The 24,648-nt window shown below is 59.9% G+C and overlaps 1 protein-coding gene across 1 annotated transcript in view; it reads right to left on the bottom strand.

Annotated features, from left to right (window-relative positions):
- PIK3R5 (phosphoinositide-3-kinase regulatory subunit 5) overlaps positions 1-24,648 on the bottom strand; it is a 39,285-nt gene continuing 14,637 nt past the window's right edge. The window contains exons 2-20 of the mRNA XM_059486108.1: positions 18,176-18,285; positions 13,469-13,569; positions 12,912-12,980; positions 12,114-12,252; positions 10,092-10,161; positions 9,196-9,370; positions 8,398-8,629; positions 7,758-7,841; positions 6,469-7,207; positions 6,188-6,360; positions 6,135-6,149; positions 5,981-6,090; positions 5,614-5,739; positions 4,725-4,818; positions 3,486-3,562; positions 2,629-2,722; positions 854-936; positions 582-691; positions 1-355 (exon numbers count right to left, since the gene is read on the bottom strand). Of these exons, the coding sequence (XP_059342091.1) occupies positions 214-355; positions 582-691; positions 854-936; positions 2,629-2,722; positions 3,486-3,562; positions 4,725-4,818; positions 5,614-5,739; positions 5,981-6,090; positions 6,135-6,149; positions 6,188-6,360; positions 6,469-7,207; positions 7,758-7,841; positions 8,398-8,629; positions 9,196-9,370; positions 10,092-10,161; positions 12,114-12,252; positions 12,912-12,980; positions 13,469-13,569; positions 18,176-18,272 (2,730 nt within the window). The 5' untranslated portion in view covers positions 18,273-18,285 and the 3' untranslated portion in view covers positions 1-213. The remainder of the gene's footprint in view (positions 356-581; positions 692-853; positions 937-2,628; positions 2,723-3,485; positions 3,563-4,724; positions 4,819-5,613; positions 5,740-5,980; positions 6,091-6,134; positions 6,150-6,187; positions 6,361-6,468; positions 7,208-7,757; positions 7,842-8,397; positions 8,630-9,195; positions 9,371-10,091; positions 10,162-12,113; positions 12,253-12,911; positions 12,981-13,468; positions 13,570-18,175; positions 18,286-24,648) is intronic.

Raw genomic sequence — 24,648 nt, 5'->3', positions numbered from 1 at the left:
CCCATTTCCCAAGGAGGGGCTGAGCCTGGAGCAGCAGCTCAGCCCCCACGGTGACACCACAGTGACAGCACTGCAGGAGCCTGGAGCAGCAGCTCAGCCCCCACAGCGACTCTGCAGCTGCAGGAGCTCAGGGACAAGCTGGGCTGGGTGTCCTTTCCTTCTCCTGAGCCTGGGCTGGTGTGGCACAGTCTGCTCTGCAGGGACGAGGCTCCTCTAGGGCAGTGCCCCGCTGAAGGTGGCAATGGGCAAACACAGCAGGGACTGGAACTCAGAGGGGTCCTGGGGAGCCACGGGGGAGCCCCTCGGTGCCACGGGGTCACAGTCCCTGGGCTTGTAGCACACGGAGATCTCACACCTGCAGGGGAACAGCAGAAAACAAACCCTGAGTGAGGTGGGGGCTGAGAAACCCTCAGGGGCAGCAGGAATGGGCTGAGAAATGAGCAGGAATGGGGCTGAGAGCCCAGCAGGAACAGAGCTGCTGGTATCTGAGCAGAAGCCTCCATCCCAGCTGGGCTCAGAGCCTGGGGGCCCATGGGTGGGTCAGGCTGCCCCATGGCAGCAGCTCTGGCTGCAGCTCCCACCTGGTTACACTCTGCAGGATCTTCTGCTCGTCCTGGTCCAGGCACACGGCGAAGGAGGACTGGACCCCGATGATCTGGACCTTGTCCACTTTGATCTGGGACACGCTGATCTGCTGAGAGGAAAGGTCGGAGTGAGGGAGCTGAGAGGAAAGGCTGGAGTGCCTGGGCTGGGCAGGGCAGCTGGGGGCAGGAGGGGGCAGCAGCAAAGGGATGCCCCAAGAGCTGCTCCCCTCCCATCTCCCCAGCTGTAAAACCTCCAGGGCTGCAGTTACCTGATTGAAACTCTTCTTGGATTTGGAGTTCTGCCTCTTGACCACCTCGGTCATGGTGAGGTTGAGACATTCTGTCTTGGAGGCTGCAACAGAACGAAGCTGCCATGGGGCTCTGCTGGGACCCTGGAGGTGCCTGCGCCTCCCAGAGCATCCCAGAACTGGAGCTCCAGCAGGATCCCAGTGCTGGGGGATGCAGAGCAGTCCCAGCTTTCCTCCCCTGCTGCTGAGTGTGCTCTGCAATTCCAGCTGCTGTCCAAACACAGCCGGACAGAACATTTAACCACCCTGGGCTGCAAACAGGAAAAAATCCATCACCCATCACTGTGAGGATAGGCTGACTGTCCCTCCACAGCCTCCCCTGAGCCCACCCGGACATAAATCAAAAATTTTGAGAAAGATTCTTCTTTTGAATGTGGATGAAAATATTTAGATGTAATGCAGAAGTCCATAGTTTTAATATCTTCAGTTAGACATCTATATTTTAATATATTTATGCTAAAAGGTGATTTTCTGAGTACCTAACTCTTGTTATTTCTTCTTGAAATAATTTAAGTGCCTTTAAGATTTTTGAATGTATTAGAAATGTTCTTAAAGAAAATATTTCAGTATGGGTGTAGTTTAAACAGTTACAACTATATTCCTGTTACTTGAACAAGCTGCTCAGGGTGGGCAGGGGCCACTGCTCCGGGTGGGCTGCTGCAGCTCCGGTGCCTGGGGTGACAGTGACATCCCGTGGCCACACTGCGGAACGGGAAAGCCACAGGGCCAGGGGGATCGGGTTCCCCTTGGAGGGACGGAGATTCACAGGGAGGGCTCTCCAGAGAGGAGCTGAGGGCGCCCCTGATGCCAGCCCCGAGCCAGAGCAGGAACATCCAACGCAGCATTCACAGGGGGTGAGAAACCCGTTCCTGATGCTTTTCTCCCAGGACTGGCTCCAGGGATGGGCAGGGGCAGGAGGGACAGTGGGGAGCACCATGGAGCATCAGGGATGTCTCCTGGTTGGTACAACACCCTGATTATCCTGCTGACAAACACCTGCCAGGCACAGGCACACGAGGAAAAGGGACCTAAACCCCCTCAGCTGTCCCAGAACTGCACAGGCAAAGAAAAGGGATCTAAACCCCCTCAGCTGTCTCAGAACTGGACGTGTCTGATGGCCAAAGCAGCAGCTCTTAAACAAGAACCACCCAAATACACCATGGACCCAGAGCCTTGGAGCTTTTCAAATGCATTAATTGTAAACCTGATTAGAGCAAAGGTTCTGAGGGCAGGCCAGGTGGCTGGGAGCTGTGTGTGAGCTGCAGGAAGGGCAGCAGGCTGCAGCAGCAGCTCAGCAAGGTGTACTGAGGGGAGCATGTGGGGCAGGCTGCTGTGGATGCAGGAGCAGCACCTGGCCCTGGTCCTGCCTCACCTGGAGAGTTTTACCTGCTGCTCCTCTTTGATAAGTGCTGCTCTGGAGAGCACCACTGCCCAGCGACCAGCCTGCGTCTGAGCCATCCCAGCCCCATCCCCAGTGGATGTTTTCCAGCTGGAAGCTTTGGGACAGTGGCACAGGACAGTGGCACAGGACAGTGGCACAGCACGTGTCCTTTGTCCCTGAGTTGATGCTGAGGACTGGCACACACCCAAGGACCACAGCACAACTGAGGGAACACCAAGGACTCCCACGTGTCTCCTGCATTCTCACCTCCCTCATTTTCCACCAGGAGATCCACAGGGTTCCCTGCCCCCCTGGTGCCCCCCAGCCTCCCCTGGCACTGCCCCCCTGTACCCACCGAGCTCCTCGTGCCTCCTGCAGGCCTTGCTGAGGTTGACAGACGTGCAGACCTTCTCCACGTCGTTCCAGTGACTCCTGCCACTGGCAGCTGTCTGCAGGGAGCAGCCAGAGCCCAGCAGAGAGAAGCACACAGCTTAGAAAAGCCTTTCAGGTCACATCCAACCCTAAATCTAACCCTGCTAAGCCTCAAGCACCAACCACACATCTTCTAAACATCCCCAGGGATGGTGACTCCACCACTGCCCTGTGCACCTGCGCCAAGGCTGGAAAGCCCTTTCAGTGAAGAAATATTCTCTAAAGTCCAATATAAACTCCCTGTGGTGCAGCTTGAGGCTGTTCCCTCTCCTCCTGTCCCTGTTCCATGGGAGCAGAGCCTGACACCCTCTCCCTGGCTGTCCCCTCCTGTCAGGAGCTGTGCAGAGCCACAAGGTCCTCCCTGAGCCTCCTTTGCTCCAGGCTGAGCCCCTTCCCAGCTCCCTCAGCCCCTCCTGGGGCTCCAGCCCCTTCCCCAGCCCTGTTCCCCTCCCCGGACACACCAGCTCCTTCCCAGCCCCATTCCCTGCCCTGGACACACTCCAGCCCCTTCCCAGCCCCATTCCCTGCCCTGGACACACTCCAGCCCCTTCCCCAGCCCCATTCCCTGCCCTGGACATGCTCCAGCCCCTTCCCAGCCCCATTCCCTGCCCTGGACACGCTCCAGCCCCTTCCCAGCCCCATTCCCTGCCCTGGACACACTCCAGCCCCTTCCCAGCCCCATTCCCTGCCCTGGACACGCTCCAGCCCCTCCATGTCCTTGCCACGAGTGTCCCAGAGCTGTCCCCATCCCTGGAGGTGCCCAGCAGTGCCAGCACTGACCTTGCTGTATGCAATCTGTAGTGTCAGTGGGATTGCTTCCCTGTCTCCATCTATTCCCAGCCTCTTGCTGCCTGGACCTGCAGGAACAAGGAGCAAACATCACACAGGGGTTTTCACCCCCAGCCCTCCCTGGCACACCCAGGACTGCAGGAAGGGGAAAAGGCTTGCTGAGCACAGCTGAGGGCCAAAAGGGCAAAACAGAGAAAAGGAGGCTTAAAAGCTGCAGGAAGCAAAGAATCCAGAGAGGAATTACAACACAAAACCACTCAGCAGAACTGAAAGTTGCACTGGCTGAGCCGGGGCAGAGGGGTCAGAGCTCAGGGAAAACACAGAGCAGAAAGGCCACAGTGCTCTCCCTGCTCCTGTCTGCTCAGGCAGATTCCTGCCCACGCTACACCAGCCTGGAGCACTGGGGTGACACTTCCTAACTGTTCTTTTCCCCTTGGATAAGTTTTTGCAGGTGTGAAGCAGTGCCAAGGGAAAGCATTAGAATCAGCACTGGTGGTTTCAGGGGTTGGGGGAAAGAAGAGCTCTTTGCCCCAGCCTGGTTTTGGGGAGCAGGGGGGGCACACCGCATAGGGGGTAATTTTATGGGCTGTGCTCCGAAGGACAAGCCGAGCTCACACCAAACCAGCTGGGTAAAGCCCTGAGGAACGCGTTCGGGTGCAGTGCTGGGGCTGGCCATGAGGTGTCTGTGTGAGCTGCATTTCACCAGAGCATCCCGGGCTGAGTGCCCGGGGAACTGCAGCCAGATGTCCCTGCCGCTGCTTCTGCTCTCTTAAGAGCACCAACGTTACAGACTTGTGACATAAAAGCACAAAAATGACACTCGAAAGGCTCCAAGCACACACACACAAACCTGGCTTTGCCCAGTAAATCAAGGAGATGAAAAATGAAATTTTATCAGTGACACTTCTGGACAGAGCACAAAGAGCAAGCATAACAAGGAAAGATAGAGCTGCATTTGGCAGGTGCTGAGGAGAGGAAGGAAACGGGCTTGGAGGTGTTTTATTGTAAATCCATTCTAGAGTTCAGAGCAGCACAAATAATCAGGCATTGCCATGGCTGCACTCCTGGAGGGAATACAAACTGGGATGGTTCTCTCCCAGAGCAGTGAAAACCTGTCTGGATCCTTGCTCAGCCTGGCTCAGGCCCCTCCTGCAGCCCAGGCCTCCCCTCCCTTCCCTTCCCTGGTTTCAGCCCCCCAGGGCAGCTGGGGGTGCAGGAGCAGTCACAGACCTGAGGCCTTGATGGCCCTGGTGGCTGCTGAGTGCCCCAGCTCCAGGGAGTGGATGAAGACCTCGGTCCTCTTCTCGCCCCCGATGAAGGTGAGCTGCCAGGGGACAAGAGGGGACACGTGGGGGTGAGGGGACCCAGCCCGGCCAAGCAGCCCTCACCCCTCTCAGTCCTTGGGAAATGGGTCAGTTTGGGAAAATCCTTCCATGTTCTCAAAGCACCTTCCAGCTGCAGCCTGGGGTGGTGCCTGCCTTTAGCTGGACCCCCGAACAACCCAAACCCCTCGATTTTACTTAAAACTCCACTGCAAAAAACCGCAATGAGCCACCAGCAGGGTCTGGGAGCTGCTTTGGGAGCACAATTCCCGTGTGGATCTGCTCACCAAGCCCTGTTTGGTTCCCAGGCACAGCACCAAAGCAGGGGCTGCACCCCAAATTCAGCCTTCCCCACCACAGCTGCCCCAGGCACATGGCGAGGTGGGGAGAAGTCACCTCAGGGAGGGGCTTGGTTTGGGAAGCAGAGCTCTGGAGAGATTCCAGCGACCTGGAAAAGCTGGCAGCAGTGCCAGGCACTGCTTTGTGCATGGGGAAACGTGCTGGGCTGGAAAGCTGCTCATGGTCAGGGCAGGAGCTGCTCTGAGTCTTGAACCAGGAGCATCAGGCAGGGCACCAGGGACAGCCAGGGGACCCAGAGGGGACAGAGCTCTGCCTCAGCAACACGTGGCGGCTGTGCCACACCCCCAGAGCTCCACAGGCAGCTCCTGGCCCGTGGCTCAGCCAGAGCCCCCCTCCTTTCCCAGTGCCCACCTCGGTGGCACAGCCAGAGCCCCCCTCCTTTCCTGGTGCCCACCTCGGTGGCACAGCCAGAGCCCCCCTCCTCTCCCCGTGCCCACCTCGGTCTGGTAGAGCTGCAGCAGCACGGGGCGTGAGGCGAAGCGACAGTAGTAGAGGATCATGTCTGCCAGGATGGGCAGCTGCTCCTGGGCATCCTCCTGGGGCTCAGCCTCGGGCTTGGCACACTGGGGTGGCACAACGGGTCAGAGAGGTGATGGGCTAAGTGGCACAATGGGTCAGAGGGGTGATGGGGTAGGTGGCACCTCCAGCCACACCTGCCCACCCACCCCGCTGGGGACGGGAACCTCCTGCTGACCAGCAGGAGCCCGCCCTCCATCCCATGTCCATGTGGCACAGCAGAAGGCTCTCCAGACAGCTCCCCAGCTCCCAGGGAAAAGAGCACACCTCACCCTGGCCCTGGCACACACGCACCTGGCACAGGACGCCCATGGGCAGGCTCATCAGCCCCAGCACGTTGCGCTCGTACCAGGGGTCCAGCAGGCCGAGGTAGTGGGAGATGTCGTTGGTGCTGCTCTCTGTCCCAGCTGGGGAGGGGTCCTGGAACCGACACTGGGGTCACCCCAGGGCCCCCAGCCTGCCCCAGCTCCCACAGCACCCCCGGGATGGGCTCACCCACCTGTGCCCGGGGCGGGGGCTCCCCCGGGGACGCCGAGGGGTGGTGATGAGGATGATGATGAGGATGCATCTGCGGGGTCGATGGAGCCGCGCAGCTCCTCTTGACGGGCACGTAGAAGAACTGCAGCCTGAAGTACCGTGTGAGGGAGGGGCAGGAGCTCTCCTGGAGCCTGGCGAGGAGCAGGGGCTGGGCTGAGCCGAGGGGCCGGGCCGGGCAGGGCGGGCACCGCGGCCCCTGGCTCACCTGGGGCGGGGGCACACCTGGGGAGGGGGCACACCTGAGGCGGCTGTAGGCGCGGGCCACCTTGCCCGAGATGCGGTCCGAGCCGAACACCACCACGCGCAGCGTGCCCGCCTTGCTCTCCTCCTCGTCGCAGCTGAGGAAGGGGCGGCGGGGCAGCCCCAGGGGCCGGGCCCCGAGCGGGGCGGGGCCGTGCCGGGCCGGGCCGTGCTGCGGCAGCGAGAGCGCGCGGCGGGAGCGCGCGGGGACGCGCGGCTGCGCCGGGGGCGCGCACAGGCTCTCGGCGCGGCGCAGCGGGAGCGAGCACGGCCCCGGGCACTCCCGGCGCTGCACCAGCTGCTGGCCCTTGCTCTTGAGCAGTCTGTAGAGCCGGTTGGTCAGCGACTGCCGCTGCTTGGGCAGCTCGGGCCGGCCCGCCGCCTCCACGGAGCTCTCGTCGCTGTCCTCGGCGTAGCCGCTGTCCATGCAGTCCTTCAGGCTGGACACGAAGGACTTGAGGGACTTCCTAGAGACCACGGTCAGCTCCGAGATGGACTCCTTGGGGGAGGCGAACAGGGACACCCGCGGGGGCCTGGAGCCCTCCTCGGCCAGCACGGAGTACACGGAGTCACCGGGGAGGGCACAGAGCGGCGCCAGCAGCGAGTCCTGCCCCGGGGAGCCGCCGTCCGTCTCCACATCCTCCTCCTCCTCCTCTTCGTCCTCATCCTCCTCCTCGTTCTCCGAGGCCAGGGGCTCGGCAATGCTGCACTCCTTGCTGAGGACATCGTTGAGGATGTCTGAAAGCGACCGGAGGGAGGAGGTGTCAGCCACGGGCTCCAGCAGAGCCCCTGCAAACGTGGTGAGTCCAGACACCACTGCCACTCCCCCTGGCCAAAGCTCTCCTGCACCCTGGTGTCAGGCAAGGAACTGGAAACCTCCTTCCCAGTGGTTTTACATTTCCAGTAAAGGCTCAGATGTAATGCAAAGAAAATTGTGTTTCTCTCCTCGAGGTTCTGGCTGGGTTCTCAAAAGGCAAACTCCAGTTTGGCTTTTGCTTTTTCCCACACAGCTTCCACCAGATCCTCACGTCTGATCCGGGTTTAATGACAGCCAAGCCAAGCCTTAGGCTGACCAAACCCCCCTGACCCACCCTGGCTCCCTGTCAGGGCTGGCCCTGAGCTCTGCTCCCCCTCGCTGAGGCCAGCAGGGAAGGGCACGGAGCCTTCCCAAGAACTGGCAAGCTCCTTCCAGGAATGGGGAAGCACCAGCTCCACACAAGGGGAACCTTCCACTTCTCCAAAACTGCCCCAGGGCCCAGCTGGGAGCTGGGCCAGGGCCCTGACTCACCGAAGTTGTCCTGGTCCCAGCTGTAGGTGTAGCAGCGGGCGGGGGGAATGGGGAAGGGCTGCAGCTTGCGGGGCTGGGCCTCGCCTGCGGAGAGAGGAGGGACAGCAGCTGGTTGGCAGGGTCGCCAGGGCCACCCTGCCAGCTCCCCTGGCTTGGGAGGTGCCACCCACCCACCCCCGTGTGCTTTGGGCAGCCCAGGGCACGCTGCTGTCCTCAGCTCAGGACACGGGGACACTTCACACCTCACAGACACCAGATGTCACAGCTAGAGCCAGGTTCTGATTTAACGCTCTCATCTCACCCTTCAATGTTCAAAGGCTGGACAACTAACTCATTTGGTTGCTGTTTAAATGACATCACTTGTGGCTCAGGTGTGATTATTAAACAGGACCTGGGGCGGTGCTTTTCTATCGCAATCCTTGCACTGGGCTGAGACGCTGCAAAACTCTGCAGCTCCCGGCTGCTGCAGGGGCTGAGCCGGCAGAAAGCCCCGGGGAGGAGAGGCAGGGTGGGGATGCTCACCTGCGGTATCAGGGAGGGAGGCAGGGTGGGGATGCTCACCTGTGATATCAGGGAAGGAAGCAGGATGGGGATGCTCACCTGTGATATCAGGGAAGGGAGGCAGGGTGGGGATGCTCACCTGCGATATCAGGGAGGGAGGCAGGTTGGAGATGCTCACCTGCAATATCAGGGAGGGAGGCAGGGTGGGGATGCTCACCTGCGATATCAGGGAGGGAGGTGGCCCCGGCGAGGTCGCGCAGCACGGCCTGGAGCCGCTCCCGGGCCAGCGCGGGGTCGGGGCTGGCGGCCGCCACCTCCTGAGCATCGGCAGCGCTGGCGTAGAGCTCCGAGAGCTCCTCCAGGGGCTTGGACTGCAGAGCACAGCCGGCGGACAAGATCAGAGGGTCCCTCCAGCGAGCAGCATCATAACAGGGGGCTCTGTCCCCACCTCCCTCAAGTCCCCCCAAACTTTTCCAATGAAAATAAAAATTACTTTGAAAACACCCCAGGGGGTTCCTTCATGGTTTTTTGCCTCTCCCCCAAGTGTTTCTCTGGTCAAACAGTTTTGCTGATTTTCAAATCTGGGGCCCTTCCTCTCTCCACTATGGGATGGGAAAGGAGTGGCAGAGTGAAAGGGCAGAGAGCCCTCTGCACACACCTCACAAACACTTCAGACCTCAGGTCTAACCGGAGAAGGGAAAAACGTGCATTTTTCCTGCAAGAAGCGTTACCCAAGTTCTCCTTTGCCAAGCCAGTGGTGCTTTGTGTAGGAAATGAATGCAGCAGCCCCTGCATGGAGCTGCTCCTGTGGCAGCCCAGGGTGGGCACTGCCCTGCCCAGCTTGAGCAGCTGCCCCAGCCCAGGTTGGGCAGCGCCCCTGCCCACCTTGAGTACCTGGTGCTGCCCCTGCCCACCCAGAGCAGCTCCCCCAGCCCACCTTGAGCAGTCGGCCCAGCCCGTCCAGGTCGCAGCGGGTGCCGAAGGTGGCCTGGTAGAGGTGCTGGAGCAGCAGCAGCAGCGTGGAGTGCTGGGCGGGCTCGCTGGAGCTCAGCCTGCGGGCGATGGACACGAACTCGCTCTGCACCTCCGAGTGGTTCAGCAGCAGCACCGTCCTGGGGACAGGGACACGGCTCAGGCCGGGGTATGGCACACAGACAGCCCTGGAGCCCAGCCTGGCCCAGCCCAGCCCCGGAGCCCATCCCACCCCATCCCATCCCAGTCAGCCCGGCCCAGCCCAGCCCATCCCCAGAGCCCATCCCATCCCACCCCATCCCCATCCCATCCCAGCCCCAGAGCCCATCCCCGGAGCCCATCCCATCCCCATCCCATCAGCCCATCCCATCCCAGCCCTGCCCGGCCCAGCCCCCACGGGACACAAGGGAGCCCTGAACATCTCCCTCCTGAAGCTGCAGCTCTGAGGAGAAGCTCTAAGGGCAGCCCAGGTCCATTCCCAGGCTCATTTCCCTCCTTGCAGATGAGGGCGGCAGGGAAAGGCTCAGCCCCGAATAAGGATCAGAGTCTGCCTGCTCAGAGCTGCAGGGCTGGGAGCGGCTCCCTCTGGCTCCTGTTGGGGTGGTGGCTCCCAAAATCACGGATCACAGCCTGTCCCACTGCTCTCCAACACGTGCAGCTCCCAGGGGAGGGGTCTTTGCCTTCCCCACATCTGCAGGGTCACTGGTAGGGAGCTCACAGACCCTGTCCCAGCCTCTGGAAATGCCCTAGGAGCTCCCCTCACCCCTCCCACGGCTCAGCCCAGCCCCTGGAGATGCTGCAGCAGTGCCAGCCCCAGGGGATGCCCCAGGGAGCCCCAGCACTGTCCATGGCCACACTTACACCGTGGAGCTCTGGTAGTTCTTCACAGGCAGCCCCTGCTCCGTCCTCACCAGCCTCTGGAAGGTGATCCCTGGGGAGGGAGCAGAGCAGTGAGGCACAGAACCCCTGCAGGATGCCCTACTCTGCCCCAGGGCACTGCTGAGCTGGCAGAGCCCCTGCCTGGAGCAGGAACAGGAACAGCAGCACCGAGAGTCCCCATGGGGACAAGGCACAGCCTCTGTGTGAGGGACCAGTGCAGGGGCAAGGGAACCCAGGGTGTGAAGGGTAAAACCCAGAGAGCAGCTGAGCAGCAGGGGACACACCCTGAAAAAAAAAAAAAACAACCCCAGCCCTGCCCCAGCCCTGCCCCGGGGTTTGTCCCCTGCTGCTCCTGTCCCACTCCCCCCTTGCCTGCCGAGCCTGGCAGCGCACTGTCCATCCCAAAGCTCAGCTTAACCAGGGGTCAGGACCCTGCTCCCCCCCTCAGGATGGTGCTCCCGGGTGGTCCAGCACAAGGTGGGCCTGTTCCTCTGCAGGAGCAGGACAGGCTGCTGGTTTGGTGCGTGCAAGGAGCATGCCCAGCTGTCATCAGTGTAATTAGCCACATGACTAACGATTTCCTGGCTGGGTTTCTGGAGGGTCCTTCCCCCCCCAGAGCCTGTGCTGCTCCCCCAGGCTGCCCTTTGTGTGAGGGACGGGGGGGACAGCAGCAGGGGGCCATTCAGGGTGGCTGGAGCCTCCGAGGCCGCTCTTCCACGGGGATTTGCACAGGGCTGAGGCACTCCCTGCATTGTTCTGTCCTGCCCAGACTCCCCTCGTGACCCAGCTCTGAGCAGGGCACGGGCAGCACCAGTGCTCCTCTTAATTAAGGGCTCCTTGTGGATGTCCTGGGGTTCCCAGTGGATCAGCTCTTCCAATTATTTCTCAAAGCCTTCTTGCCTGATCTCCCTGCCTTTTGAGGGGCTGTTATCACACAGAGCACATTGCAGCCCTCTTTAATCCTGGGCAGGCTTTGGGAGGCCTGGCAGGGGATGTGTGCCTGTGGCTGGGGGTATTCCTACCCCTCAAACTGGGAAGGTGCTCTGGGGGCCCTGGGGGTGGGAAATGCAGCAAACCCTGGGGTCTCTGTCAGGGCAGCAGCTCCTGTGAGATGGGAGCTTGGGGAGGGGATTAAAGGTGCTTCCAAAGGAACAAAAAGATAAAATCCCAACCTGAGCTCTGGACTGGCTGCTTGACCCCCAGCACAGCTGGCCATGGTCACCAGGCAGGGTCTGGCTGTGTCCAGCCTTGTCTCAGAGCTGCAGGGCCACAGGGACATGGGGACAAGGGCAAAGCTCTTTATTGTGATGAGGGCAAAGATTAACAGAGGATGAGCTGCTGTCAATATTTGCCAGGAGCACAGAGGCTTTGATCTGCACCCTGGGCTGGTGGCCCTGCAGGAGGGTCAGTGCTGTGTGATGTGTGGGGGTCGGGGTGGTTCCTCCCATGGCTGCTGGGCTGGGGGATGTGGCTCCCTGCAGAGATAAGGGCTGGATCCTGCTGATGCCATAAGGGTTTCCTGTCTTGCTGAGGGGGTGACAGGGCTCTGCCGATGTCACCCGGTGTCCTGGGGGGCCCCAGGCTGTGGCTGCCCACAGCAGCCTGTCCTGCATCAGAGTGGGCTCTGTCCCTGCAGGAGGGGAGGTGGCAGTGACCTGCTGGCCCTGTGTGCCAGCCTGGGGGCTGGTACAGGTGAGAGCAGGTGGCAAATGCCATCCTGGAGTCCCCATCCCACATGGGCAGTGGGGCAGCAGGGGCTGGGGCTGGAGCAGCTCTCCTGCTCCATCCTGTGGGACAGGGCTGGGTTTGGTGCTGGGGCAGGGCTGGATTTGGTGCTGCATTTGGCGCTGGGGCAGGGCTGGGGTTGGTGCTGGGGCAGGGGTAGGTTCGGTGCCAGTTTTGGAGCTGCCAGGGCTGGGGTTGGTGCCGGGTTTGATGCCGTGTTTGGAGCTGGCAGACCCCGGTTCGGCGCTGGCAGAGCCCAGGGCAGGGCGGGGCGCTCACCTGGCGCCTTGAGCTCGTTGCTGATGAAGGTGAGCAGCTCCCGAGAGGTGTCGCAGTAGGGCACGGGCCAGGTCAGGAAGCCGTGGTAGACACTGGCGGCTTTCAGCAGCAGCTCAGAGCCGGGGGGGAGGTGAGGAGCCTGCGGGACAGGGACGGGACAGGGGTGAGGGCAGAGAGACCCCGCGTGCTGCTCCAGGGTTTGGGCTGGCAGAGGCAGGAGGAGAAGCAGAGCAGAGGGTGCCTCCGCACCTCCTGCCAAGGAAGGGCACAGGATCCCCCGGGCACAGCTCCAAGGAGCTCCTTCCCCACCGCCCCAAGCCGGGCTCACGTGCCCAAGCCTAAATATAAATTCCTTTTTAAGCCCCACAAGCCGCACAGATGAATTCCACACAGGCTGTGCTTGTGCAGGACCTGGCAGCAATGACTTCCTTGGGATAATGATGCATTGTGCTGGGAATAATAATCATAAAAAACAGTATTTCCTGGGAAGGCTCTGCTCCTTTTCATTCACGTTGCCCGTGTGTTTTGCCCAGCTATAAAGGGTAAAGAAAAGAATTCCCCTTTATTGTCCATCTCCCTTTCTGATTAGCCCAGCCTTAAAAAAACAGCTTCCAAACCCCTGAAGCTCATTGTCTCTCAGCTTGTGCAATGGTTGCTCGATCCTGATCCCTCTGGATTCATACAGAACCTTTCTTTTGGGAGGAACTGATGAGAGCAGGCTGGGAAGGTCCAGCCAAAGCCCCCCTGATTTTGGAGCCTGCCCCAGGCTGGGATGGGTGCAGCAGCCTCAGCACTTACATAGAGCACGGCCGAGTAGAAGAGCAGGGCCAGGGGCGTCACCAGGTCGTAGTCACACCTGTCCTGCACCTGTGGGAACAGCCCGAGGGCACAGGGATGAGCTATGGCCGCCAGCACCACCCAAAATGTCACTGGAGGTGCCAGGAGACTCCAGCCCTGCCATGCCATCACCACACCCAGGAGATTCCCTCATCCCTGTGGGAAAACCGTCCCCAAAGCCCCAGAAACCAGAGTGGGACAGGCAGAGCCTCCTGCTCTGTCTTCTTCTGGCCAGGCACCCAACCCTCTGGGGCTCCTGATGCCTGAAATCCCATGGAAGTGGCTCCGAGCAGGCAGTCTGGGGAGCTGGGCAGGATGGAGGAATCCAGGGGTGGAATCCAGGGGTGGAATCCATGCAGGGGTGGAATCAATGCAGGGGGTGCAATCCATCCAGCGGTGATGCCCAACAATATGTAACGACCCCAATCCCCAGGCAGCTTTGCCCAAGCCCATCCTGAGCAAGCCACGGAGCCACCGGTGCCTCAGAGCCCACGGCTCCCCCACCAGCCCCCGCTCACCTCCTTGGTCTTGCCCAGGATCTTCTCCACCAGGATGAGGTAGTTACCAGCGTCCCGGCTCACCAGCTCCTGCAGGCTCCAGCAGTTCAGGCACAGCCCGGCTGTGGGGACAGAGGCACGGACACCCATGGTCCCACGGTCACTCATGGTCCTGTGGTCACTCCCAGAGCCACGGTCACTCATGGCCCCGTGGTCATTCACAGAACCATGGTCACTCGTGGCCCCATGGTCACTCGCAGAGGCATGGTCACTCCCAGCCCAGATGTGGGGATAGAGCCACAGTCACTCCCAGCCCCACGGTCACTCATGACCCCACGGTCACTCCTGGAGTCATGGTCACTCCCAGAGCCCAGAGCCACGGTCACTCCCGGCCCCACGGTCACTCCCGGCCCCAGCCAGCAGCACAGGCAGCCCAGGGCACACCCTGTCCCCACCTGGGGCTGGGGCAAAGGCAGAACTAAGCCGGGCTTAGTCCAGGGCACACAGCAATGCCCAGAGCAGGCACGGCACATGGCAGCACCGAGAGCGGGCACTGCACATGGCAGTGCCAAGTGGCACACAGCAGTGCCAAGAGTGGGCACGGCACATGGCAATGCCAAAAGGCACACGGCGGGCACGGCACACGGCAGTGCCAAGAGTGGGCACACGGCAGTGCCAAGAAAGGGCACAGCACACAGCAGCGCCGTGGGCGGCCTCGGAAGGATGAGTCTTTGCCATTTCTGTTCTGAGAAGTGCCCCGAGTGCCCTCTTCCTTCCCCGCCTCCCAGAGCAGCTCCTTCCTGGCCCAGGGGGTGGCATTTCCCCTCAGAGCGGGCACTGGGCAGGTTGGAAATCCAGAAGCACCAAAGCAGAAATGGCACCCCCCGAGCTGCCCTCACCCACGGTGCTGGGCACCGGCCCTGGTGCCATCACAAGTGACACCCACGGCGTGGGGGGAAAGCAGAAGGCTCAGCTTCCTCCTCCCCCAGAGCCACTGGCACCATCTCCTCATCAGAGGGAGGTGGTTTCTTCTGGGGACTGCCTCAAGGAAGGGCCAGCTCGGGGCAGCTGGGTCAGGGAGGTGCCCAAGGACTGGCACAGCCCCAGCACCCCTTGGGGAGGGCAGCAAGGCAGCTGCTGAGACACAGGAGGTGGACATGAACGTCCAGCACAGGGCACGCCTTAGCACTGCCACCCAGCCTGGGCAGAGATTTCCACAGGAAAACCCAGTACAAACCAGGAGAAATCATCAAAGGGTAAAATTTGCCAGGTCCCCAGCACCACCAGAGCCAAGCCCAGGGCTCTGCTTCACCAAAAACTCCTTTTTTTTTTTTTTTTTTTTTCTGCTCACCAGCAAGCAATCAAACATTTTTCTTGCTCTTCACACTCTAATTTGACCATGGTGTCTCCTGCAGCACAAAGCAAGGCCAGCCGTGAAGAGGTTCCTCCACAAGGAAAAGGTTTTGCTCCCAAGGACTTTTCTAACGGGGATTTTCATGAGTCACACACGATTCATTTTGATTTGGTTTCTGCAATAAGTTCTGCAGAAAGATCTTCTGTTCACACCATCCACGGGCTCATCCAGGCTGTAAATCTGGGATGGCCAAAGCTTCACAACTCTCCTTGCTCACTTCACAGCCCTCAGCTCCTCATCCCTTACTCAGGGGGAACAACGTGTTGGAAACAATTAGTCACCCTCTCTGGAGCAACCTTGTGCGAAAGTTAGCACAGAAAAATAAAGCTTTAAGTGATTTACAAAATTCAGCAAGATCTCAGCCAGAAAGCTATGACATGATGTGTGTTATTTTGGTGCATGGAAAGGGTAAAAAAAGAGGGGAAAGCAAAGGAAGTGGGAAATTGAAGTGAGAAATGAGGAAGGTGAAGGTTCCAGCCCAGCCAAGAGCAAGATGAAAGGATTCACTGACTTGTGAGGATCAACCCTGCCACAAACTACGGCCTGGACAGGACAGCAATAATGAAACTGTCATTTGTAGCTTGGGGAAGGATGTGACAGCATCTCTGGCCTGGCTCTGGAAGGCAACAGGGGACAGCTCTGGGCTGAGGGCTCTGCTCTCTGCTTCCCCTGAACCTTTCCCGCCAGCAGGGACCAAACCCTTCAGCTCTGCATGCTGGGATGGGACAGCAGTTCCTCGGGGGCAGCAGGGACCGGGAGGGGCAGCCCCAGGAGGGCTCAGAGAGTCCCCAGCAGGGACAGGGAGGGGCAGCCCCTTGGGAGGGATCTGGGGGGTCCTGGGGGTCCCCAAGCAGCAGCACCAGGGCTGGGGCACAGCAGAACCACCAACACCCATCCAGGGCATGCTGCAGGTTCCTGGCAAAGCAGGAACGATGAGAGGGAAGTTTCTGAGGTGTAAAATGTCCAAAATTCTCCCAGGAATGTCAGCTCCTTCTGCAAAGGCCAGGAGAGGCACAGGAAGGGTCTGGGAGCCAGGGGACATCACTGGGGTGGGATTCATGGGGGGTCAGCACAGCTGCCCCCAGCACAGCTCCCAGCCCCAACCTCTGCCCTGCTTTGCTGATGAGCTGCAGAAACAATGGAGGGGAGGGACTGGGGTTGGAGCTGTGAGTGACACAGGAGCTGATTGATTTAATCACAGCAGAGGTGGGCTCTGGGCACTGCCCTGCTCCATGGGCACACACTGCCCTGCCCCGGGGGCACACACTGCCCTGCTCCATGGGCACACACTGCCCTGCTCCATGGGCACACACACTGCCCTGCTCCATGGGCACACACACTGCCCTGCTCCATGGGCACACACAGACCTGCACTGGGGGCACACACTGCCCTGCTCCATGGGCACACACAGACCTGCACTGGGGGCACACACTGCCCTGCTCCATGGGCACACACTGCCCTGCTCCATGGGCACACACTGCCCTGCACTGGGGGCACACACTGCCCTGCTCCATGGGCACACACTGCCCTGCCCTGGGGCACACACTGCCCTGCACTGGGGGCACACACTGCCCTGCCCCGGGGGCACACACTGCCCTGCTCCATGGGCACACACTGCCCTGCTCCATGGGCGCACACTGCCCTGCTCCATGGGCGCACACTGCCCTGCTCCGGGGGCACACACTGCCCTGCCCCGGGGGCACACACTGCCCTGCTCCATGGGCACACACAGACCTGCACTGGGGGCACACACTGCCCTGCTCCATGGGCACACACAGACCTGCCCTGGGGGCACACACTGCCCTGCTCCATGGGCACACTGCCCTGCCCTGGGGGCACACACTGCCCTGCACTGGGGGCACACACTGCCCTGCCCCGGGGGCACACACAGACCTGCACTGGGGGCACACACAGACCTGCTCCATGGGCACACACAGACCTGCACTGGGGGCACACACTGCCCTGCCCCGGGAGCACACACTGCCCTGCTTTGGGGGCATACACTGCCCTGCTCCATGGGCACACACTGCCCTGCCCTGGGGGCACACACTGCCCTGCTCCATGGGCACACACAGACCTGCACTGGGGGCACACACAGACCTGCTCCATGGGCACACACAGACCTGCACTGGGGGCACACACTGCCCTGCTTTGGGGGCATACACTGCCCTGCTCCATGGGCACACACTGCCCTGCACTGGTGGCACACACTGCCCTGCTCCATGGGCACACTGCCCTGCCCTGGGGGCACACACTGCCCTGCCCCGGGGGCACACACTGCCCTGCTTTGGGGGCACACAGGGCTGCTCTGGCCACGCTCTGTCACCGTGCCAAACACGAGGCTGCGCTTCCAGGAACCAGCAATGTGGGTCACACTGCAGGGCCTGCCTCCCAGAGCAGGGGAAAGACAAGGACACAGGAATCTTGTGCAGAACTGCCCCAATCCAGCCCCCAGGTGATGCTGCAGCATGGAAGTGGCAAGGCTCCAGTGGCTGTGAGAGGTGGCAAAGGGATTCCTCTGGGAGCAGGCAGGATCCTGTCTGCACCTCTTTGTTGGTCTTGTAGGGGAAAAGAAAAGTAGAAAGGGTTGAAAGAACTTCACAGACAAGAAGGAATCAGAATCTGACAGCCCCCAGATTTCATCCATGAGAGGGTTTGGCAGTGATTTAATCACAGCTCACGGACAGCCACGAGGCAGAAAGGTCAGAATGACTTTCAGGAATTATTTCTGCTCATTGCTGCTCTGCCCTCACCACACCAGCCCAAATCCCTTCACAGCCCTCTGAGCAAGGCTCAGCTCTTTATGGGCACCACCACCACAGTATCTGAGCCAGGGCTGGGCTGATAACAACATCCCTACGTTGATAACAACATCCCCGTGGTGTGTGTGACAATGCAGCACAATCACAGCCCTGCCTTGGGGGCAGCAGCACCGGCAGGGCTGGCTGATTGCACAGAGGAGCTGTTTCTGGGCTGGACAAAGCCCTGTCCTCTGCCCAGCTCACTCAGGGACAGGTGACACCCCACACCACTGCCCTGCTCATCCTTACATGGCCAGACCTGTTCAGGGCCCTGGAACACCCTCCTGTTCCAGCAAAATGCCCAGGAGCACTGGCCAGGCTGGATGCCACCTCTGACTGACCACTGGGAGGGGAAAGGCCTCCAGCAGCTCCCTGTGACCCAGAGAGAGCCCTGGGTGAGACCCCAGCAGGGACAGCACCAGCAGCTCCTGTGACCCAGAGCCCTGGCTCAGACACCCCAGCAGGAGCCCAGGGGACCCCAGAGAGGGAAGACCATGGTTAAGGTTCACCTACCAGCCCATCTGCTGGCCACAGCGTCCCTGCCCAGCCCGTGCAGGCACCGCTCCAGCGCGTGGTGGATCCTGTCCTCCGTGCACGTGGTGTGCTGCATTTTAACTCATCTCCTGCATTGAGGGAGAAAGAAGGAGGAAAGTTAATAAAGGGTTGCCCTCAGTGGCTCCAGTGGTCACTGGCCATGGTCACAAACCCACCCCAAGTGGCAGGGAAGGCCCCAGAGCTGTCTCCTTGCTGTCACACGTGAAGGAAATTCCACGTGCCCTTGAGGCAACGGTGGAAAACACCGAGGGGATGTGAGCCCAGCACAGAGGACATTGTGAAATTGTGCCTGCAGCCCTGCCACATCCCACCCCTGCTCTGGGGCCCTTGGCTTGCAGAGCCTGTGCTGCCCAGGAAGGTTTATCCCAGCCAACCCACATCATGTCTGGGACACCAGGAGCAGTACGGGGGATGTTACTGACCTGAGCAATCAGAGGTGCCCAGGTGGCCATTCCCTCTTGCCCTGCAGCCCAGAGGGACCCTGAGGCAGCTGTACCCCTTTCCCAAGGCACAGAGATGGGTCCATCCACACATTCTCTGCCTCTTGTTTAGAAGCAACACAAATGCACAAAAATAATCGAGCAAGAAGTAATAAAAGCTGCCAATGCTACAAAACCACCTGCATGGCAGCCCTTGCTTTGAGCCTGGACAGCACCCATGCCACACAGCCACGTCATTCCCAGAGAAGCTAAAACACTCAATTCTCTGCACATTTGGCCAGGATTTGGGGCCAGCACCCAGCAGTGGCTGTGCCCACCACAGCCCCACCCAGCCTGTCCCAGAGCCACTGTGACCTGGCAGAGGCTCCGGAGCCCTCCCTGCCCCATGTCCCCAGCACGGCCATCTCCACCCAGCCTCCATTGCCAGCAGCTCCCTGGAAGGGTTCAGGAAGGCTGAGCCTGGCTGCTGGAGCTCATTGAGAATGCAGGGAGCCACCTCCAGCCCTGCCCCAGAGAGGAGCCACCAGGAGCTCCCTGGAAGGGCTCAGGAGAGCTGAGCCTGGCTGCTGGAGCTCATTGAGAATGCAGGGAGACACCTCCAGCCCTGCCCCAGAGAGGAGCCACCAGCAGCTCCCCGGAGGTGACAGCAAACACCCCAAGCACCCCTGACCTGCCCAGTACCCACACTCCCCTCACCCCAAGGGGCTGCTGGGCTCCTCCTCGCTGCCAGAGCTGAGTTGGGCCCTGCAGCAGATCCTTTACCTGTGCCCAGGGCCAGGAGCACCAAGGAGTGCCGCGGTGCCACAAGGCAGTGCGGAGATCGAGCCCAGCCCTCGGCCAGGCTGGAGGCAGGAGAAAGGCAGTGAGTAAGAGCCCAGGGTGACTCACAGACACCCCTGCACCAGCCAGCTCAAAACCCAGCTCAGTCCTCGGGGGGAACGGGCTTCTCACCCCGCACCAACCCCAGCATCCCTTCCTGCCTGCCTTGGCACACAACGGGAGGGAATGAGAGATAAAACCCACCCTGATATTGCTGTCAGTGTCAAACCACAGAACGCACTCTTCCTGCTGTGCCATGGACCACACAGGAGCCTGAGCCTCCTGCCAGGGCAGTGCTTATGGAAGCACTTCCCGTGGGAAAGGCCTGCCTTCGGCCACCACAACGGAGCAGAAACTTCCCTGCTGTCCTCTCCTTGCCACCCACGCTGAGCACAGTGACAGGGGACAGCTCTGGAGAACACAATCTGACTTTCAGGAGCCCTGTTAAGCATCTTAACACCAAGAAAAACAAGTGCCGAGGTCAAGGCTTAGGAAAATGCTTTGCTTTTTGTGAGGGTGTTGAGCAGCTCCACGTGGCACCACTCCCGTGATGGCCCAGCCCTCTCCACACAGCAGGGACAGCACCTGGGTTTAAGAGCCCCAAGTCCTCAGAGAAACCCACCTGCCCCAAGGTTTTGCCCCATTGTCAGCAGATGCCCAACAATTCCCAACATCAGGGCTCAGGGATAGGTTGAACCCATTCCCTCTGAAGGTGTGAGCATCCTAAAGGGCAATTTATAATAATTAATTATTATAAAATATTTATTTTTAAAATTATTAGTTATTATAATGAATTTCTAACAAATTACTTTCTTAAAAACCACTTTTTAAAGTGAGTGAGAGAAGGCCCAGCACACCAAAGCTCAGCTTGGGAAGTATCACAAGATTATCTGTGAAGCTGTCCTTGCATGGGTGCCAGACCCTTGGGGAATTTTCAGCCAGGATTGCTCGGTTAAGAGGCTTCATTCATCTCTGTGGGACACAAAGGTGAGCAGACAAATTAAATATTTCTGTTAATTAACACCAACTGAATAAACATTTACCCTGTGGTGGGAAGTGGGAACCTGCTAACCACTGGGTTTAGATTTTCCCTTGTCCTGCTTGAGACAAACAATTTGTAAAAATGAAAAAAAAATAGTTTTGAAACAGTATGAGAAAGAATTATCAACAAAACCCATCTTTTGCTGCTGAGCTGTGAAGCCACCAGAGGTCACGGGAAAGCCTTGGGGCATCACAGCTCCCTGACGAGGACTTTCCACTCAGCTGGGACCCGTTGGGGTTCCCCACTTGCCTCCACACCCTGGGACCTTTCCAGGGCTTTCCTGGTGCTCAGGATATGCTCAGGATCTGCTCCATGCCCAGGAGCAGAAGGTCCCTCGGGAGCCAAGGTGACACCAGCAGCTCTGCAGGGCTGGGACAGGGCACAGAGCTGCCTTTCCAGCAAGGACAATCCCTTCTCTTGGGTTGGGGTCCACCTGAGCCCCATCTCCAACACCCAGGGGACTCTTCTGAACTCCATCTGCAGTGGTGGAGCCCAGGACCAGAGGGAAGAGCTCAAAGAGCCAAATGAAGCAGTGGAGAGGATCAGACCCCCTTGCAGGACCCCTCTCACCCCCCAGCAGAGCAATCCCCAGAGCCTGGGGGCTCCACCACCCCAGGAAAGGCTCCAAGGGCAGGAGAACGGGGTCAGGTACACACGGAGTGAGCTGAGATCTTGAGATCCCAGAAACATCTCCTTGGACAGAAAGGATCTGCCAAGGAGCTGCCCAGGACCTTCCAGAGGGGATCCCGCAGCTCCACCGGCACCTGGAAACCCGCGGGTACCCTCGGGCCGGGACAACGCCCTTTCCTGCCCCGATTGTTCTGGGGCTGAGCATCCTGGGCAGGAAACGAGAGAGGAAAAACAAAGCCCTTGGGCCGGGGGAGCAGCTCTGAGCGCACTGCACAAGTTTGGGGACAGTGGCAGTGGGTGCAGGGACATAGATTCCTCACCTGGGTGGGTGCCAGGACGTGGCTCAGCAGCCAGAGGGGTTTGGGCACCAGGGGAACCAGAAAAAGGAGCTTGATGACGCTGAAGGAAGCAGGAGCTTGGGCTGATGCTGCAGAAGGAAAATAATTTGGTCTAAAGCAAAGGGATCCTACCCAGAGCTGTTTTCAAGGTGAGATCCTCAGAAAAGAGGATCATTGACTCCTCTGAGCTCCACCTCAGCTCTCTGCCTCCTCCAGCTCACCCTGGGGGGAAAGGACAGGAGCTCTGGGAGATCCTCACTGCAGAGGAAGGGCTCGACATGGAGATGTGCCCTGGATACCGAGCTGGGCCCCAGACACCGAGCCGGGCCCCGGACATGGAGATGTGCCCCGGACACCAAGCCGAGCCCTGGACACCGAGCCGGGCCCCGTACACTGAGCCAGGCCCCAGACACCGAGCCCTGCCCCTGGACACCGAGCCGGGCCCCGGACACTGAGCCAGGCCCCAGACACCGAGCCAGGCCCCGGACACCGAGCCCTGCCCCAGGACACCGAGCCCTGCCCCAGGACACCGAGCCCTGCCCCTGGACACCGAGCCCTGCCCCTGGACACCGAGCCCTGCCCCTGGACACCGAGCCCTGCCCCTGGACACCGAGCCCTGCCCCTGGACACCGAGCCGGGCCCCGGACACCGAGCCCTGCCCCTGGACACCGAGCCGGGCCCCAGACACCGAGCCGGGCCCTGGACACCGAGCCGGGCCCGGCAGTGCAGCAGCACATGCCTGGTGCCTGCTCCTCCAGTGAAACTGTTTTTCTTAGATTACAGAAGAAAACCTTGGGTTTCAGCTGTTTGCTTGCAGGGTTTTGCTGCCTCCCCTCCACCTCGCAGAGCAGCCACAGATAGAAAGCCGAAGCGAGGGGGGGAGGGAGCAGCTGGAGGAAGCCTTTGTGGGGCACGGGGCAGTGCGGGGAGAAAGCTGCGATTTTCAAGAAAAGCTTCACCTCGGTGTTTGTCAGCGAGCGAGAGCACTGCACGCAGCAGGAGATGAGGCTGATAAGATGCTCGCTCAAACCACAGCAAGGCAGGGTACCAGGGGATCCGGGAGGCAGCTAGGGTGACAAACATCCTCCCAGGGTGCCTGCAGAGGAGGCTGTGCCAGCCAAAGCCCGGCTCAAACAGGGCTGGGACGCAGGCTGCTGTGACACTGAGGGTGAGCACACACAGCAGGGACCTGAGGGACATTCACTGCTGCGCTGTGAACCCTCACTCCAGCGAGTCCCCACTCCCTGAGCCAACAGAGGCAGAGGCAGCAGAGGAGGAACACGGAGAATCGCTCCCCAAGAGCTCCTGAGGCAGTGATTTCATCTCAAAGCAGAAGATAAAACTCCTGGCATAAGAAGAAAATCTACTTCTGGAATAACGAAAGTGCCTGTGCCTGCAGGATAATGGTACTGAAGGGCAGGAATGACATGGGACATCCCACTGCTCACAGGAGGAACCAAATCCTGAGTTATGAGTGGGACAGAAATGGTGTTTTGGGAAGAGGAGAGGTACCAGCCTTGGGAGAAAGAACAGGAGCAAGCCTTGCCCACGCCGCCTTTCTGAACTGCAACACCTCATTTGCAGCTGAAATGTGAGAACTGGGGAGCTCTCAGAGAGCCCCAACTGCAGAGCTGCCCCAGAGCCAGAGATCAGCGCTCTCTGTCTCTGAGAGCTGGGCTGCAGGAGAGGCTCCCACCGCGGGCCAGGGAAAGCACCTAATGTGCAAAGCGGTTTCGGAGTGCTCCGAGTGTCAAACAGCACTCACAGAACGTGACACAACAGGGGCACAGCAGCACGGGTGTCACACCCAGGGCTGGCTGTGTGCTCCCCCGTTCCAGCAGCAGGGTTTTACACCCAGGGCTGCCTGCCTGCTTCCCCCATGCCAGCAGCAGGGTTTTACACCCAGGGCTGCCTGCCTGCTTCCCCCATGCCAGCAGCAGGGGTTTACACCCAGGGCTGGCTGTGTGCTCCCCCGTTGCAGCAGCACCGGTGTTACACCCAGGGCTGGCTGCCTGCTCCCCTGTGCCAGCAGCATCCCGTAACCCCAAGCAACAGCACCCAGCAAGCCCCAGATCCCCGGCAGGGCAGGGCTGACCCTGCTGTGGGACCCGCAGGGAGCAGAGGAGAAGCTCAGGCCCAGCCCCAGCCCACAGAGGCAGCGCTGTGCCCGCTCAGCACCCGCGGTTTCATCGCCGGCCCCTCCCGGCCCCGGGATCGGAGCAGGAAACCCACAGGGGGCTCACAACAGCCTAAGACGAGTCAGCCCCATTCAGAGCCCTCCATACCAGCCCTGGGTGTCGCTGCCAAGGCGTTATTCAATGGGATTTCCCAAATCCCAGCCCCAGGATTACCTGCGTTACAGCACAGCTTAAGGCTGGGCTCGGGAGGTGAAGGATCTGTGAACGCCAAAAAATAAACCCGAGAGTGAAAACAAACAACAACGGCTCCAAAGTGCAACCGCCTTTGTTGGGGAGTTTTGGAGATAAAGGCTCCACTGAAAGAAAGGAAAAAATCCAAAATATCAGCAGCAGGGTCCCAGCACTGCCCTCGGCTCTGGGATGTGCTGTCCCCCAGCTGATGAAGGCACAGAGAGGCTGCTGCAGCATCAGGAGCAGGACTCAGCACTCCCAGGGTGAAACAAGCCCGTGGGGGCTCCCAGCATCACCAACAGCTGCCAAGGGGCACCTCTGCCCCATCCCTCCACAGGAACAGCCCTGGTGATAACGGAGATTTGTGACCTCAAATTCAGGATTGAACTGTCCCAAGGGTGTGCAACCAAAGCTGCAAACTGAACCACAGGAGGAGCAAAACCAGGGCTGCAAGAGGCTCAGCAAAAAGAACAAAATAATCCAAGAAACTGTTTTGAGGTGAGAGAATTCCTCAGTGAATGGAGAGGATGCCAAATAAATCAACCTGCCCAGAGTGTGCACAAGGAGAGACTCAAAGAGTCAGAACAAAACCTTGCAACTCATCATTTCAAAACAGTGTTTGCCCTCATCTGCCTGTGATTCAAAAAGCAAAAACTGAGCCAGAAAAAAATGAAAACTTCTCACTCCTGACCAACAGAGACGTTTTGCTCCACAACCAGTTTAGATTCACACAGCAAAGAGCAAGCCCCCAGCAGGCCAGCCCTCCCTGGGAGCAGTGGGACCCACCCAGGTG

Source organism: Ammospiza nelsoni, chromosome 19 (genome assembly GCF_027579445.1).
Source record: "Ammospiza nelsoni isolate bAmmNel1 chromosome 19, bAmmNel1.pri, whole genome shotgun sequence".
Lineage (NCBI taxonomy): Eukaryota > Metazoa > Chordata > Aves > Passeriformes > Passerellidae > Ammospiza > Ammospiza nelsoni.
The sequence above is the reverse complement of the archived record's forward strand: the minus strand, read 5'-3'. Positions and strand labels throughout refer to the sequence as shown.